The sequence below is a fragment of the Vidua macroura genome, chromosome 1, assembly GCF_024509145.1.
Source record: "Vidua macroura isolate BioBank_ID:100142 chromosome 1, ASM2450914v1, whole genome shotgun sequence".
Classification (NCBI taxonomy): Eukaryota; Metazoa; Chordata; class Aves; order Passeriformes; family Viduidae; genus Vidua; species Vidua macroura.
Window position 1 is genome coordinate 84,163,454 of NC_071571.1, and position 17,083 is coordinate 84,180,536.

At 34.6% G+C, this 17,083-nt stretch overlaps 1 protein-coding gene across 1 annotated transcript in view; it reads left to right on the forward strand.

The window, feature by feature from the left end:
- Positions 1-17,083, forward strand: part of ABCA13 (ATP binding cassette subfamily A member 13) — a 166,651-nt gene that overhangs the window by 51,477 nt on the left and 98,091 nt on the right. Inside the window, exons 21-29 of the mRNA XM_053984027.1 lie at positions 1,937-2,050; positions 2,673-2,763; positions 7,928-8,104; positions 10,167-10,467; positions 11,298-11,412; positions 12,608-12,937; positions 13,870-13,939; positions 14,805-14,939; positions 16,288-16,425. Of these exons, the coding sequence (XP_053840002.1) occupies positions 1,937-2,050; positions 2,673-2,763; positions 7,928-8,104; positions 10,167-10,467; positions 11,298-11,412; positions 12,608-12,937; positions 13,870-13,939; positions 14,805-14,939; positions 16,288-16,425 (1,471 nt within the window). The remainder of the gene's footprint in view (positions 1-1,936; positions 2,051-2,672; positions 2,764-7,927; positions 8,105-10,166; positions 10,468-11,297; positions 11,413-12,607; positions 12,938-13,869; positions 13,940-14,804; positions 14,940-16,287; positions 16,426-17,083) is intronic.

Below are 17,083 nucleotides of genomic sequence, written 5' to 3' on the forward strand. Positions count from 1 at the left end.
TTTGCTGCTATAATTTGTCTACTTGTAATTCCTAGTATTTATTGTGCATGTGGTTAGTTCTGCATCAACCACTTCTTCCTCACTTCCTTGTTCTTCCACTTCAGACTGTGGCACCTTCTATTTTAATACTCGGTTTTTATTTCCTAGCTGCAGTTATTTCTATTTTCTATTTACTACTTCTCTTTATTGTAATTTATTATTAGTATAAAAAATTAAAACTAACTTAGATTTCAGAATTATTACTCTGCATGAGTAGCATCTATATAAATAACTTTGCATTTGTTATTTTCCACTTCCCTCATAACAAGGGAATTTTAATCAGGAGGTTACAATACAGTGACTAGTTCAGCTATTTAATCTTCGAGTACTTTTGAAATTCTTGTCTGGACATTATTTTTCCTGGAAACTACTTATTGTTCACTTCGTTAAGTTGTAGGACTTTATTTTTTACTGCTGCTTTGATAAGAGACAGATTCTCCCAAGTGCTCTGCGTGGGGAAGGCTTCTGACACAAGAACTTCCCAAATGCCTATGGTCATGAATGAATGAGTGAAAAAGCAAAACTACTTTTAAACAAACTCCCTTTTTAAAATTATTATTATTCATTTGTGCTGTGCAGAATCAAGTCAAGAAACATTAAGCTATACTGAGCCCAGATCTTACAAGCTGCTTGGTATAATAGTTTCTAGTGGTGTCTGAAAGTTTGATTTCCTTGTGTTCTGGTGTGACCTGTAGTTGCTCTGTACTGGGGAGAAAGCAATCTCCCAGACTGCCTATTTGCCACCCTTGCAGCCTTCCTGGTCTCCCTTCATCTTGACTCCATAGTGCCTGGTCTGGGGGTTTCAATCCATGAGGTTTCTGTGTTACTTCTGATAGAAGAACTTGTTTAGTCTACGTGACATCAGATTTAGTTTAACATTTGGGATCACTTTCTGTTTAATCCTAATGAATGATCATGCTTTAAAGTGGAATAAGGATTCTCATAGAAGTTAAATGCATAATGTTTTTCAGGGGAACAAAATTATGTGCAAGGTCTCTTTAGGGTGTTCTGTGTTACGAAGAGGAAGAAAGAGCCACCAGAAATTGTTTTCTCATGTTGTTTTAAGAGTGAGATATTGAAAAAGGCACTTAAGATACTATGGTAGAAATTGTATACTTTCAACAGGAATTACTGCAAAAAGCATAATCCCAAATTGGAATTTACAATTCACTGCAGACACTCTTTGCTGGGAAATGTCACCATTTTTATCATAACAACTATGCTGTATTGTTCTTAAATGCACTTCTTTGACTGATAACACCAATTTAAACAAAAAGATACTGCAATATTTTCTAGTCTTGAGTATACTTGTGATCTGTTTAAAGCAGTCTGGAAAAAAAATGCTAGTTGTTTACTAAGAGAGAAATTGTAATTGTGTTTGACTGGGACAGAAAATATTTTGCTTTACTCAAGTCAAGTCTTTCCCTGTGAGAGTATTTTGAAACAGATTGATTGATCAGTTATATTTATTGTCCAAACTGTGCTTCCAAATTTCAGTTTTGTTATGTACTCAGTCAAACTAGTTTGAATAAAAGACCCAAAACTGAGAGGCTTTCTTTTGAAACTATATTTCTTTTTTCTGTCTTTCTCAAGCACCCCCATGATACCCTCTATGAAGGCAACATAAAATAAAGAAGTCTTTATTGATACTTCAGGTGGGAAACCTACAGAGAGGACAGGAAAACTTTGATTTGCTTGGTATACAAACCAAGCAAAGAAAAAAAATACATTTAATTTCTTAGGTAAAAAAAAAATAAAACATGGATATTCTTCCTGCTGATTATCAAAATGGAATGAAAATGAGTTACAGAAGATCTAAAGCATGCCAGTTTTTTCTGTTTCTTAAAATTTACTGTGAACACGTTTCACTTCAGTTTCCATGTATTTTTTTCCCCAGGCTAATTTCACTTTTGGTTTTGTGGAAAACTTGAAGAGTTATTCTGAGACATGGCTTAGGATGTCTGAGGTTTTCAAGACCAGCGGAAATGTTCTCACAGTCTCACGACTTCAGGTTGGTGAACTGTGGGAGATCTTTCTATTTTCCAACTTTTTGCTGTTTGATGTAGACAGTATTTCTATACATGCAAAACCACCCATACATCTGACTTCAGATTTTAAAAGAGCTGGTAAAGAGGCAGATTAACTTTAGGTTATGAAACTAGAGACTGATGCTGAGAAACTTCTGTCACGAAAATACTTAAAAGAAATGTTGCCTCACTATCTCCAGTATTGCTCCAGTATCACTGAAGGACAGGGGAAATAAAATTATATTGGTACTTGTTTGTTCATTGCTTATGTTTGTGAGGAAGATGTGAAACGGATGAAAAAAAATGATGAGGGAAATATTGACTATACAAGAAAGGCATTCTTCTTACTGGGGTTTTTCCATTGTACATATTTGTGCCTTCCTCTGTCACCTCTCCTAAATCTCTTCCCTGCCCCCCACCATTTATTTGAAATGTTTGATGTTAACCTGTTAAGAGGGAAAGACCAAAGACATGGAGAAGCGAAATGATTTCTGCAGTATCATGCAGGAAATCTTGGTAGTGGAATTGAACATTAATAGATATGTATATTTTGTATTTTCTTAGAGAAGATAAACCTGAGGTAACATCTATCGCTTTTCATTTCAGGAAGCACTGCAAAACAATTTTGTAAAGCATTTCATAGAAAGTAATTTGGATATCAACATGGAAAAACTCCTTAAAAAAATGCAAGCATATGGTATGTATATGAAAGTCCATGTACTGGTTAGCCTTGTTAGGCTTTAACTTAGAACTACATTTAGTTGAAATTGAATATTTTACTTACATCAGTGATACTTAAATAAAGTAATAAGAGACTTTACCCTCTTGAGTTAGTCTCAAATGTAATTGTTTTCTTTTGAGTGGCTGGATAATTTGAATTTCAAATATTGAAACGATATTGGTAACAAGTCAGAAGTGGAGAAGTGTCATGGGAGAGTCTCAAACTTATCATCCATACTTAAAAGGAGTGAAGGGAGATGTAAACCTTGTAGCCACAGTTCCATTAGGTAGAAGTATATTCTTGTAGTAAATTTTGATGGAAATAAATAGACAATGAGGTTGGATACAGTGTGTTTGATAAAAAACTCTCTGTATTTTTTTTTCTCCATTTATTCAGAATCAGTTGTGTGTGGTAATTGAAAAAAAATTCAGTATGTCCAGCTGTCAGTAAGCTGTCATGATCATTAAAATGATGGCCAGCATGTGCCAGAAGGAAAACTCTGTACTGAAGCAGATTCCAATGTCATTTAAGAAAAGCTCATGCTTTTGAGAATCAGAAAGAGAGAAAAGTGGGATAAAATGCAATAACAGACAGTGTGCCATCATGGACAAAGAGAGCAGAGTACTTCCCAGAGGAGGATTGTGGTAGAAAGGACAGATTTGTGTGGTTTCAGGTCAGTGCCTGTTAGGCTAATTATGAGCCAAACAAAAATCTGTTCCAGTCACTTACTGGAATAGGGCAGTGATGAGCTCTCAGGTACCCTCACAGAGGGACTTTGTGACCCTCATTGCTTTGAAAAAATTGACTTTACAGAAATGTAAATCATTAAGCCTGCTTTACAGACAAAGAATTAAGACTACAGCTAAAATAAATAAATGTACCTGAAATACAGCTTTTATTGGCTTTCAGTATCTGCCAAGATCCACAGAGAGCTTGAAAATGAAGTGTGCTCTCAGTCTTAACTTGTACTACTGCCCTGAGCTGGTGTAGTCATGGCTGATGTGAGCTGGTGTGGCTTTTCTTTAGCAGACAGGTTGTGAGATTTAGTTGAAATTGGCCTTGGTTTGAAGGCTTTCTTTGAAGGCTAGGACTTCTTGTGCATGCTTTCAGTAAGACAAGTGACAAATGGCATCTAGAATTCAAACTGGAAAGAATCTGGGCTCTGTGTTCTCCTTAGGCAAGGGACTCAAATGAATCTGCTTTCTCTTCAGATGATTTTCTTGACCAGTGAATTGCTGACTAGTCTGAGTTGTACACAGCTCACCTCTCGAGGTGAAGATGGATCATCACACAGCTAAAAACCAAGCCCAGAGAATCACAGAATGTTGGAAAGACAGGATGGAGGAAAGAGCAAGACTCAAATTTCAGGGCCTGCTGGAAACAGCTATCTCAATCTATTAGTTGAGTAATAGCTGGATTTTGTTTGTGTGGACCTAACACTGAGAACTATGTGATAGGTTATGGACAAACAATATTTCATTAAATAGAACCCATGATCTCTGGAATTATCAGATCCATCTTCACTGATGCAGACAATGTCAAAGAAATCTGTACCTGTGTTTCTCAAGCTATAGCTTTTTCACAGAACTTGGGGATATTTGATAATATGTAATCAGTGGTTAATAGTTTGGATGGTTTAATTGAGTGTGGCTTGTGAAACTAGGATTTCCTTATTTTAAGGGAATAGAGTTGGTAAAATTAGCATCATATAAAAACTGAAAATCAATAGGGGCTATATATCACAAGAGTATTTATGCCTTTGTGAAACTGATGTCTCCAAAGCACCAGAGCACTCCTATACATTCATTATGACTCTTTGTATAGATTCATTTTGTTGTTTTACTTCTTGAAAAATTATATGCACTCTTATTTTTGTCTTAGCTTGTGTACTTTTTGTTCATTTTATTAGACCATAATCATGTGTAACTTAACCGTAAATGTGTGTTCTTATATTTGTTTTTTTAAAAATTTCATTAATCTTATATTGCATCAGCTGTTCAGTCCTGTAATTACCTTGCTTGCATTCAATTAAAGCCTTGAATATATCCATGTTAATGGTTTTACCACTCACAATACTTTCAATTTTCATCCAAAGCTCCAGCTTTCTAAAATCTCCTGATCTCTGTGATTATGTCTTCTAACTAAAGCAAATATCTTCTTTTATCACATCTACACTTCTCATACAGATGATTTTTAATTATCCTCAAATACAAGGTGCTTGTCTTTGTATCTTTTTTTATTTCTATACAATGATATAAAAAATGTTAACAGACTTAGTGATGTTCTTTTCTGTGCTACTCCTGCTGTAAAGTGTCATGGACAGAGTGGATAGATGTAGAACTCTTCCAATGTCTCTATAAAATCATACTGCAAGACTTCGCAAGGTTATCAATTTCTAAAACTGTTTAGCAGGATTACTATGTCATATTTACTCAGGTTGAGCAAGGTAAATATTTAGGCTGAGGGCTAAAAAGCTTGTGGTTTTCTTTTTAATCCCTTTACTTTCTAAGCTAGCTGTGTGTGGGCAAAGAAATTGTTTTCCTCTATGCTTGCTTTGCAGCCCAGCAACTTGGAATAATTTCCTACTGATCTTATATAAACCCTGGCCCACTAGAACTTGTGAGCTCCTTGCTGGGCACAGTCCTTACAAACTTTCAGGAGGCACTGGGAGACATTTATGCTGCAAGCTCCTCTTTTAAATTATTGCTTGCTGAGTCTCTCTCTTGTACTTCTTCTGTGATTTCTCCCAGACATGAATTTTATTTTTTCACTATCAAGGGCCCTCCTTACAGAGGGCTATATGTGACACTGTATATAACAGCCAGGGTGATAAAAAACAAGACCAAAACAAGCAGATTTCCTTTGTGCTACCCCTCTGGTGCCCTCATTGTAGTGATATAGTTTTGTGTGTATTTAGAAGACAGGAAACAAATGGCTGTAATGCCATCATTGAAAACTGTCCCACCACCCAAATCTTCTGATACCTAGAAACTTTCTTCTAATTTCTGACCTAAATATATTTATTCCTGATTTATCCTAATTTATTATTCCAACAACTTTTTATTTTTACTTAAATAGCACTTCTATCCAATGGTTTTACATAAACCGTTTGTATTTCCTCCCAGTTACTTAATGATAGGTTAAACAAGTCGAGTGGAAGATGAGGGCTGACTTGATTTTTAATGAAATATGAAGATAATAGTGAACACAGATTTACCAAGTTTTTCATTCATAATTGCTATGTTTATGAATGGGAAAACACAACATAATCAACTCTATACATCTTGATTTTAAAACATTCATGTAGATTGCATTTTTCGTATATGTGTTATTTCTATGATGGAGTACAGAAGTTCATGCACATTAAGACAATATTTTTTTCCAGAAATATTTAGTTATACCACACTCCAAGCCAACAGCAATATATATGTTATTTCTTATGCTAAAATATTCAGCAATTTAACTTATGAGAAAAGCTTTTCTTAGCTAATTATTGATTTCAAATTAAGGTCTTGTGTATGTATATATCACTTGATGATAAAATGCTTTCAGTAGGAGGGGACCTTAAGGATGACATAGTTCAGACCTCTCTGCTGTTGGGCCACCTTCTGCTAGATCAGGTTGCTCAGAGCCTGCCCCATCCAGCCTGGCCTTGAACACTTCCAGGCTTGGGGCATTCACAGCTTCTCTGGGCAACCTGTTCTAATCTAAACCTACTCTCTTACAGTTTAAAGCCATTCCTCTTGTCCTACTGGTATATGCCCTTGTAGAAAGTCTGTCCCCAGCTTTTTTTAGGCGCCCTTCAGGCCACAATAAGATCTGGAAGGTGCTATAAGGTCTGTCTGAAGCTTTTTTCTTCTCTAAGTTTAACAACCCCAACCCTTTCAGCCTGTCTTCATACAGAATAATGCATATAGGGTTATATATAATTACATACACATGTATTAAAATGTATATGAAAACCCTGCCATTCAGGCTTAATGTTAGGAATATTTTTTCTCTCTAATGCTGTCAAAAAAAAAAAAAAAAAAAAAGGGGCAGCACAGGTGTTTCCTTTATTGTCCTCCTCAAGGGTATCCATAAATAAGACATCTATTCTGTTATGGTTTCTCTCAACCTATGAATTCACCCTGTCATTGTTTGCCTACTTTTTGAATTCTAGACTGTCAGTTCCTCTGCTTTTTCTCCTTGTGCACTTTACCCTTCTCACTGTTAATCATGCTTCTTCTTCAGACTGCTTCATACATTTTCCACTTATCTGCCTTCCTATTGTAATATTTCCTGTGCTGATGCTGAGTAATGTCTCTGATCCAGGATTTGTCTGTCACCACTCTTATCAAAGGAGGTCATCACCTATCCTTTTTTAAAGATTATATCTTCAAGTGAGTGTTGAAAAATTTAAGATGGAAAATTGTGTTGAATATTTTATAGCATTGTTACCTGAGAAATTCAGATGTTTTTATTAAATCTAGGTAGCATGTTTCTAGCTCATTCTATCCTTCTGATTATTCTCTCAAACATAAGGATATAGCATTATCTCTACATTCTCTACCAATGGATGAAGACCTGAATTCCTCCAAAGGTTGAGTTTTTTAGAAACCAGGCTTTGATTGAGGTATATGTTCCTCCTGGATCCATAGATAAAGTAAAAATGAAGAGATTATTAGGCTTTTTTTTCAGATTCTTTTAAATGTAGGACTCCTGTCAAAATGCTTATGCTCTATTTAACACAGTTCTTGAAATATTCACAGTATCAAGGAGAAAAGAACTGGATAGTATGTTGCTAAATGAAAGATTAATATCTGTTATGATGTCTGAAGTACTGTAATTCCCTTGTATTTGTGGGAGTAGTTATGGAAACATAAGAAAAGGTTCAAGGATGTGGGCTCTTTCTAGAACTTTGCTAGAATTTTTTACATTTTTATTCCTCTGAAATTGAAGGAAGAGTAGCTGAGGGCTTGTAAAAGCCACTGAAACATGAACTGCACTTCCACAAGTTCACACTAAAATTTCAGTGGTTTTGAAACTTTTTTTTCTTTTAATACAAAGAGGATTTCTCTTATAGGCTGTGCAAGTAACAACACACCTTTCTGTACTGATCATTAAAACTAAGCAAGTCCAATTTGTTTCCTCATCTTAGAAACTATGACGAACAAGATGCTTAACAGCTCAGCAAGTAAACAGATTGACCTGTTGACACAGCTTGTTGTAAATATCTCTTCCTGTGTGTTACTGGACCGTTTCCAGCCTTTTGACTCTATAGAGAAATTGGAGGAGAAGGCTCATGAACTCATGCAGGAAAATAATCTTTTGGCTAGTAAGTACCTCATGTAAAATGTATTTTTACAGAAAATTTCAGACTTTGTATCTGTTATCTGTATTTATTGATAAGGTAGGTAAAGGTTACCTTTTTAAAGGTTACTGTTTTAAAGCGTGCATTAAATCACATATAATACAGTCAACATAAAGCACATTTCAATGCTCTAATGTAAGCTGGAAAGACTAATTATATTGTTTTACCTGTAGAATGGCCAAATTAATCCTTGGAGTCTCTTATTTCTATCAAAATGTTTAAAAGACTGGTCATAAATATTTAAAGAAGAAAAAGATAAAAAAATGTGGAATACTGAGGAAACTTAACAAGATGACAAGATGATCTAGTTTACATCCTTTCAAAATTTATTTTTTATATTCTTGACTTTTCAAAATGGAGAAAATAAAGGCATTTGTTAAGATTTACTCTTAAACCAACACCACAGAGTAATTAGCTTTTTTATTCAGAGTAAATAAGTTCTTAAGGAATTTCTTTTCTTCCCTGGGATTGTACTTTTTCTCTTTTTCCTGCATTATATGCTTATTGCTGAGAACCAATTAATTTTACAAAAGCCTTTAAAAGGCAAGCATATTTTCCTTAACATACACGCTTGATTTGCAGAAAATGCTGTAGATTGTGTGTAGTGTTTCCAAAAGAGAGGCCCCATTAAGTCGATACAAAGTGTTCCACCACGTTTTCCCACTATCTTTTTGGGATTTTTTTGTTCCCCTTATGCCTGTAAGTGTACAACATAAGACATGAGAAAGCATTTACAAAGAAGGAAACTGTTCAGTCTGGAATCTCATGCTTGTTTTGTGATCTGCGCAGTACCCTGTCAATTGCCACCTTCTATCAATATGAAACAAACGGGCTATACCTTGAGACAAGGAAAATTGCTCAGGAGTACTTTGGAAAAGGCAAACTGTTTGTCTCTTTAAGGAAAGAAATGGACAGATAAGTCTTGGCCCTCAGGAAACTGAATTATCAAATTACAGTTTCATTTTTCTTCCACCTCCCCAGGGAAGGGTCATATGCTAATATAAGTTAAGACATTTTGTGTGAGTATTTTTCAGTACTCTGGCCTTATTATCTCCTCACATTACTAGACAGCAAGAAGATGGCATTCTAAGGAACGTAATGTGTCCAACACGTCAATGTTACATGCTCTAATGTAGCATACATTCCTTTCCATAGAAAGATGTTAAACTGGAATAGACTTTTCCTTTCTTTTTTTTTTTGTGGTCTTCAGAGCCCCCATAGCTTCATGGAATGTCTTAGAAAATCAACTATTTGTGTAGATGGAAAAATTACATTTGCTGGTTGAAAGAAATCAGGTTTGTAGTAAAGTATTCTGTATTTTATTATCTTTCAGAGAACCATATGGTAGGTAAGATATCTCTCCCTTTTCCCAGTGAAGAAAAAGGCAATATTTAGCATTTATCTGGAAGTCCTAAAATGTCTGGATCACACAAAAAGAGACACAAGAAGTTTCATGTATTTGGCTTCATCTTTACAGCTACATGTTAAGCTTTCATCTTTATGGTTAGGGTTTCTTTTCCTTTATACAGAGCTAGAGAGAACAAACATGCAAATTCTACTGTGCTAAACTACAAGTTCTGCAATTGACTTGAAGATTAATATCAGAATAAATTTTAGTGGTTTGGTACTGTTTACTTTGTCATCTACTTATGAAAGCTGTTATGCTTTGATGCACAAATTTTATGGCTGCTGCTTTTACTGTGAAACTGATATCAGTCCCCCAAAAAGGGCTAAATGTGGATGCAAAGAGAAAACTGTAGCTCAAAAAAAGACAAATCACCTCAGATAAAAATGATTTTTACGAACCCATTTATCATGTGAATCATCTTTTACGTTTCATATTCACGAACGTGAAAAATGTGTCCCTGAAACCTTCCATTTTTGGGCTTGGATTCAAGAAAGTTTGGAGGCCTGCCCTGAGAGATTAATGCATCCTATATCACATGGTAATTAGCCATGAGTTAGCTATGGAAATAGCATAAATTATATAAGCTTAGTTATGAAGCTTCCTTTCTTCTCGTGTCAGGTATCATCTTCAGCACACCAGAGGACAAGAAGCAAGATTCTAGCAATCTCCTTCCAAGACACATTTCATACACAATTAGAACCAGTGTTCTCTACAGCATGAGAACAGATTTGATTAAAAATCCAACATGGAAATCTCATCCCCACAAGTTGCCAGCTGATGGGTTTAAATACAACCATGTCTTTATTCCTCTTCAAGACATGATTGAAAGGGCAATTATTTCAGCACAGACTGGGACAGACACCTCAGAGACAGCAATTCAGGTGCAAGCCATGCCTTATCCTTGCCATACGAGTGATCTGTAAGTAAAATTTCAGCTTTTTAATTTGATGTATAATCCTTGTTAGATTAGTTCTAGAGAACTTGGGATCCTACTAGTTCCCACTTTTCAGTGGGTGAATGTATATCTCTGCACAGGTTTAAACAAATACATCCAATACCAGAGTATTACAGCATAGCAAATATTGCCCAACAGCTGTGTTTAACATAACATGTTGTACAACGTTTGTCTGGCAAATGACCCCTTACAAATGTTTGCAGCCATAATATGGAGTAGTCCTCTGGACAGAGGCTGTGTCAACATAGTGTGCATTTAGCTTAAATTATTGTAAGAGATCCTTTTTAAATCCTTAGTTGTCCTGTACACAAACTGTAAATGGGTGCCTTGAAGGATGAAGCTGATGGAGCAAAAGTGTAGGGTTGTTCTCTGTAAAACCATCAAAACATCCCAACTATTAGATTTTAAAATTAGTCAGTGGTAATAAATTTGTTAATGTGGAGTGAAAATTGACTAGGTCATGGTATTCCTTGTTGTCCAAATATATTTCTTTGCCATTGACACAAATCTGATATTTGTTTGACTTTGAATGGAGCCCTCAGGAGTAATAATATCAGTTTTATGGTTTAAAATACTATAATATGTAATAATAAAATAATAATATTGTACCAATACATACATTTAGCTTGTTGCATAAAAAAAGAAGTAATTCTAACCAGAACAGGTATAAATCTTATTGTTCATGTCAGATCTTATTTTGTGCATATTTTGAGAACAGTTCCAGTATTATCCTATTAACATTCTTCTCAAAAATAGTTTACCTTTGTGGGCTTTTCATATTTGTTCTTTCATAGATTCTTGAACAACATAGGGTTTTTTTTCCCACTTATGATGATGTTAACATGGATGGTTTCAGTTGCTGGTATGGTTCGCAAGCTGGTTTATGAAAGAGAAATTAATCTTGAAGAGGTAAGAGGCAGATTAACCTCTGAAAAGAAAATGTATTAATTTAGGTGCACTGAAATGCAAAAGTTGTGAGGTACTTTTAAGTACTCATAATCCAGATGGCTTTGTTTTCACTAGTTTCCTCTGGGCAGTAGGCTCAGTTCTAGCTGCCAACTCAGTTTCAAAACATTGAGTATCAGTATGCAAATTGTCCATGAGACAAAAAGCAATAAGCAAAAGTTGAAGCTGGAAAGTGTTATTTGGGAAGGCCTTGTGATTAGAATGGTTTTTGGTTTGGATTCTTTTTCATATTTTGCTCTGTGTAGTCTGTAGTGATAAAACTACTAAAATAAGTTAAGAATTTGTTATGAACTGTGTAATTATCAGAAATAAAAGGGAAATTGTATACCCCAAAAAAAAAAAAAAGGAGACAATTATTTGCTTCTATCAACAGCTAGTCTTCACAGGTGCTAAGCATTTGGAAGGGTCCTTGTGATTCATTTTCTATAGGGATAAATACACTTTTTAAAGAATTACACTGATTTCATTGTATCAGCAGAATTACTGCTTGAGTAAGATTTTTAATTTGGGGAATTATTAAGGAATTATCTATTTTCTCTAATCTTTTTGTTGTAAGGTAAACTTTTTTAATGCTCCAAAATATTAAATCAACTTAATATTAATTTTGATGATCTTATGAGAACTGCTTCAAAGGTTTTATTAGATTGTATCTAAAAGCATATTTTTAGAAAAAAAGGGATGTACTTCATACCTGGCTAAATTATTATTTGCCTGGTAATACATAAAGGTTACAAACTCTATGCCTCTTTCAGAAGAGCAACAGGCTGAAAAAAAAATTGTATATATGTATTGCTGTGTATATTCTCAGTACTTTTTAGAGTATAAGAGGGCAAAATCCTAGCTGGGAAAACCAGTAAACTGACATCTGTTTTTGAAACCCTATGCAAAAGAGAGTTTTGCTGAGCATGGTGATTCCTTGTGATCATGTGTGATGATCTCAGAGACTGCCCTGCTCAATAATGTGTCTGATCTAGGAGAGAGCACAGCACAAGGGCAAAGAAACAAGAAATTTAAGGGGAAGATGACATCCTTTGGGAAACTGGCAGTGTCTTGGTGACAAAATGTTTTGTTTAAAAAAGAAAAACAAAAAGAAAGTTTGTTTCCTAACTTTAACTCTCTTTGCTCTGTTGCCTTGCAGTATATGAGGACAATGGGTGTGTATCCAGCCATTCATTTCTTTGCTTGGTTTTTGGAGAATGTCATTGTGCTCACAGTAAGCAGCTGTGCTCTGGCCACCATTTTAAAAGCAAGTGGTATCTTTGCTTATAGCAATGGCTTCCTTGTCTTCCTTTTTCTCCTGGAATTTGGAGTTACAGTCATTATGTTAAGCTATTTTTTAGGAGCATTTTTCAGCAGTGCCGATACAGCAGCTCTGTGTGCCAGCCTTGTCTATATGATCAGCTTTTTACCCTACATAGTTTTGTTGGTCTTGCAGAACCAGCTGAGTTTCACCAACCAGATTATAATGGTAATATTTCTTCTTCTTTTCTAATTTTTCTCCTCCAACTATGCTGTGAATTTCTATAGTTTCAAAACTTCAGACCATAATGTATTTATTTTTTCCCATGTTGCTGTTTGCTTTTGTGATCATTGGAAATAAACCACACTAATAAATCTCCAACTGAGAAAATATTTAGAAGGTGGAAAGGAAAGAAAAATAAATTGTCATGGCAATTTTGTAAACCTACGGAAAATATCAGGATGTTGCATTCCTCATACTCATGAGTTCTCTTAATGTCTTGACCTCAAAATATTTGTAACATTAGTGTATTTTCAAGATCAGCTGATGACATGCCACTTCTCAAAGTCATTATTTGTTTGGAAAAAACTAGTGATTGGTTTTCTGTTAATATAACTGGGGAATAGATCTGAAGTTTGTTCAACCATATAATCTGAGGTATGTGTTTCTTTGGTGTAGGTTTTTTCAGGTCCTTTCCTGTTCTATGTATTCCATAAGCTGTTTTATATATTTGTCCTAAAATACTATATCCCTGAATGTGACATCAAGTATCACCATCATATAAAGAAAACCATATTTCACACATTTTGGCTTCACTATTTCAAAATAACTCTCTAAATTAAGCTGGTGGAATAATTCATATACTGTTAAAAAATGCTCATTTTTTCAGTGTCAGTTGGTCAGATAAAATAGCACTTTCCAATATTAGTAACTAGGTCAGTGGAGCTCTTGTTAGCTGGAGCAAATACTACTAAGGTTTGTGAGGGAGTATGGTTAAAACATGAAATGAAATAGCAACCATTAGCCTGTCTGGAGGGAAAAAATAAGGTCCATTTAGTTTGTGCTTGATTTTAGTATCACAGTATATTTTATTTCATGGAACTTGTTAACAGAATGTTTTTATTTGGTGTTCACATACTCTTTCTCCTCTGATGTTGTAGTGTCTTCTTTCTACAACTGCCTTTGGGCAAGGAATATTTTTCATTACATATTTTGAGGGCCAAGAAATAGGTAAGCTCTTTGGTTAGGAGAAAAGCTTTGTAATTATTATTTCAAAAACATTGGAAATGTTTTTCAGTCTGTTCTGAAAATATCTCTAATAAATTAATAAGCTGGATCAAGTTCAGGTATATTAGGGGATGTAATCCTTTTTTTTTACTATTATAGCAAGACCAGTATTGATGACTGTGGATTGAAAAAGTATCATAATGGTACAACAGTTTGTAAGAGTGGAAGAGCCAATTGCAGAATATATAACATAAATTTCCCACTGGACACTTCATCTTTACTGAAGGAAGGGCAAAATGTGTTTTGGAAAAAACTACTTTCCTTGACAATTGTGGAAAAAGAATTGTAGAAGCAATATAATAATCCACTGTACTGAAAACAAAGTGGCATTTTTAGTTAAAAAATGTGATATTTTTAATAAATTTACAACATTGTTACTTTTGTTTTCCATTTAGCAGTATGGTAATTTTCTGTAGCACTAGTGTTTGCGCCTTCTTTTTTCCTTTCATGTCTTCTACAATGTAATAATTTTATGAAGCAATTATTCGGTGAGTTCATTCATGTTTACCTCTGAATGCAGTCAATGTACATAATGCTTCTTAGTTAGAATTCACAGATTTTATAAACAACCCTTTCTACAACAGCTTCTCTACGTTTTCCCAGCAGCAGTGTCACCTGTTGTTCTAAACACAGGCTTGTAGAGGCATAGAAATTTTTTCTCTTCATTAGGGTTACTGTTATTAACTGTGATTTGTCTTGTGCCAGTGCTTTAATACCCAGAAGTGTGTGGTGTTGATGTGTTTGTGATCTTTAATGCTGTGCTGATTTAGCTCTGACCTTTAAAAAAAATCATTATTATTACTACCAGGAATTCAGTGGGATAATGTGCACCAGTCAACAGCACAAGGAGGATACATGACCTTTGGATGGATGTGCTGGATGATGTTCTTTGACTCCATTTTATATTTTGTAGGTGGCTGGTATTTCAGCAATATTATTCCTGGTAAGATCATGGGCTTGTTCTTATTTCATGTTTTTGAAGAAGTTATTTAATATTATTAATCCATTAATATCTTCACAATGTAAACATTCAGCCACCATAGGAAACACTGTGTCATTGTCTTTCTTGTTTTTATGCAAATAAAACAAAAAATATGTATTTTTCTGAGTTATGGTTCTTTTGTGCAAAACTGCCTGACTTTCTTTAGGGACTGGGAAACAGCATCTTCCTAAATACATAAATACTGACTAGTGCTAACACATGGACTAGAATTTGTAGCCAGGCATGAAATATCTTTTGTTTGCTGATGGGTAGGCCAAATATTTCATAGAAATAGGAATTTATTGGATCTTCACAGTAAGAGCATAGCAAAACTTTCTGGGAAAATGGTGAATCTCCTGTCAGTACCTGGGCTGAAACCCATGAACAACAGCATGTTTTCAGATAAAAAAAAAACTTCAGACAGCACAGTAGCTATATCTTGTTCCCAGTCAGTCTACAGAGAAAAGAAATTGATTTTCAAGTATATTTTCAGAAAGTAGTGGTGTGTTTATTTAGATTTTTTAATGAACCAAGTTTTATAAGTCTTATTGAGTTGGTTGATGTATTTATAATCATAGCCTCATGCCTCTCACTGTATGTTTTACCTTTCCTCTGATTTGCATATGTTACTTTTTCTTCTGGCTACTTTGTATTTCTTTTTTTATTAAAATAAAATTAATTTTGCCTTGAAAGATAGGGGTGGGTGGAATATGCAACTGAATTTTAATAACTTTATCTTCAATTGACACTTGCCCTTCAGTGTCAACGTAATGACACTCCAAACAGAGGGTGTGTATTGTGAGATGGGTAAGTCATGCCTGAAAAGATCAGGCACTGCCAAAGATTCGTTTGTATATAGGAATGTGTTTTTTCCCTATTTGTTTATGTGTCACAATAACTGTTTCTTTCGGTGGCTGATTTGTTTGCATTTTGCAGATATTAATGGAAGAATTGATGCAATTAATTATTTTTATAATAAAAAAAATAGGCTCTTTCTCTTGGCAGGCTGTTTGGTGCATTTGCTTCCTTATGGGTTACAAGATTATGTTAGGTCTGTGATTCTGCTACACTTAAAAGCTGATTTGGAGGCAGGGTAAAGCATCACTGAGGCTTGATTATTTTATGGAAGGACCTGGTTTTATGACCAAATGACATTTTTACACTTTATTAAAATTTTTAAGTAAAGTATTTGGTCTAATTAAATGGCCTAACCAGCTTATTGTAAGCAATAATAGGACATTTTTAGTCTACAAACAGATGCAAAATGACTATAAATTTTTCAACAGTTTATATAATAATTCTAACATAGGAAAATTTGGATTGAAGAACCGGTGGTACTTTCCCTTTACTGTTTCCTACTGGAAGAACCTGTGTGGTAGAGAGAGAAGCAAGAGACATTATCTGAATTCTAATATGTTTTTCTTCAATGAAAACTTCCAAGAAAAAGGTTTGTAGTAATAGAATTTGAATTTTTTTTTTTCTGAGTGGTGTGCTAGTCATGGTTGATCTGCTTTTATCATTGCTTGGTCCTGTATTATATGTTTAGATCTTATCCCTTTCTCTCTTTCAATATGGATTATATACTATGAATATTATATAGTAACTGTTACATTTTGCCACCCTCTGTAATGATTGATTCATTCTGTGAAAACTATTGTACAGAAACATTTAAGAAAACTCTTTGAAAGTTGTAAAATAAGTATCTCCTGGGTTCATCCTGTCCCAGTGTATTTCCCCTTTCCTTGTTTGGATCTTCTGGAATTCACTGAACCCTTTCATACTCTTGCTGAATCTGAAATATGTTGGGATTTCTTAATTTTTAAAAAAATTTGCTTCTTGTTTCAGTGGAAAAATTATCTTTGTTAATTTCTTTCCCTTCTGTTTCTAAATTCCTTCTTCTATAATCACTTTTCTTTCTGTCTCTGCTTCTTAGCCTTTTGTCTAGAAAGCTGTTATTGCAATTAATTTTTTATCAGTCTCCAGATAATTTCACTGCTCTTCTATGTATGTTCACTTGCTTACAATTAATTCAGATTTTTTTTTACCTTTTTCCCCCTCTCCAGTCGCTTTAAGGACATTCCCACATTTAGTTTAGGTTTTGGAAA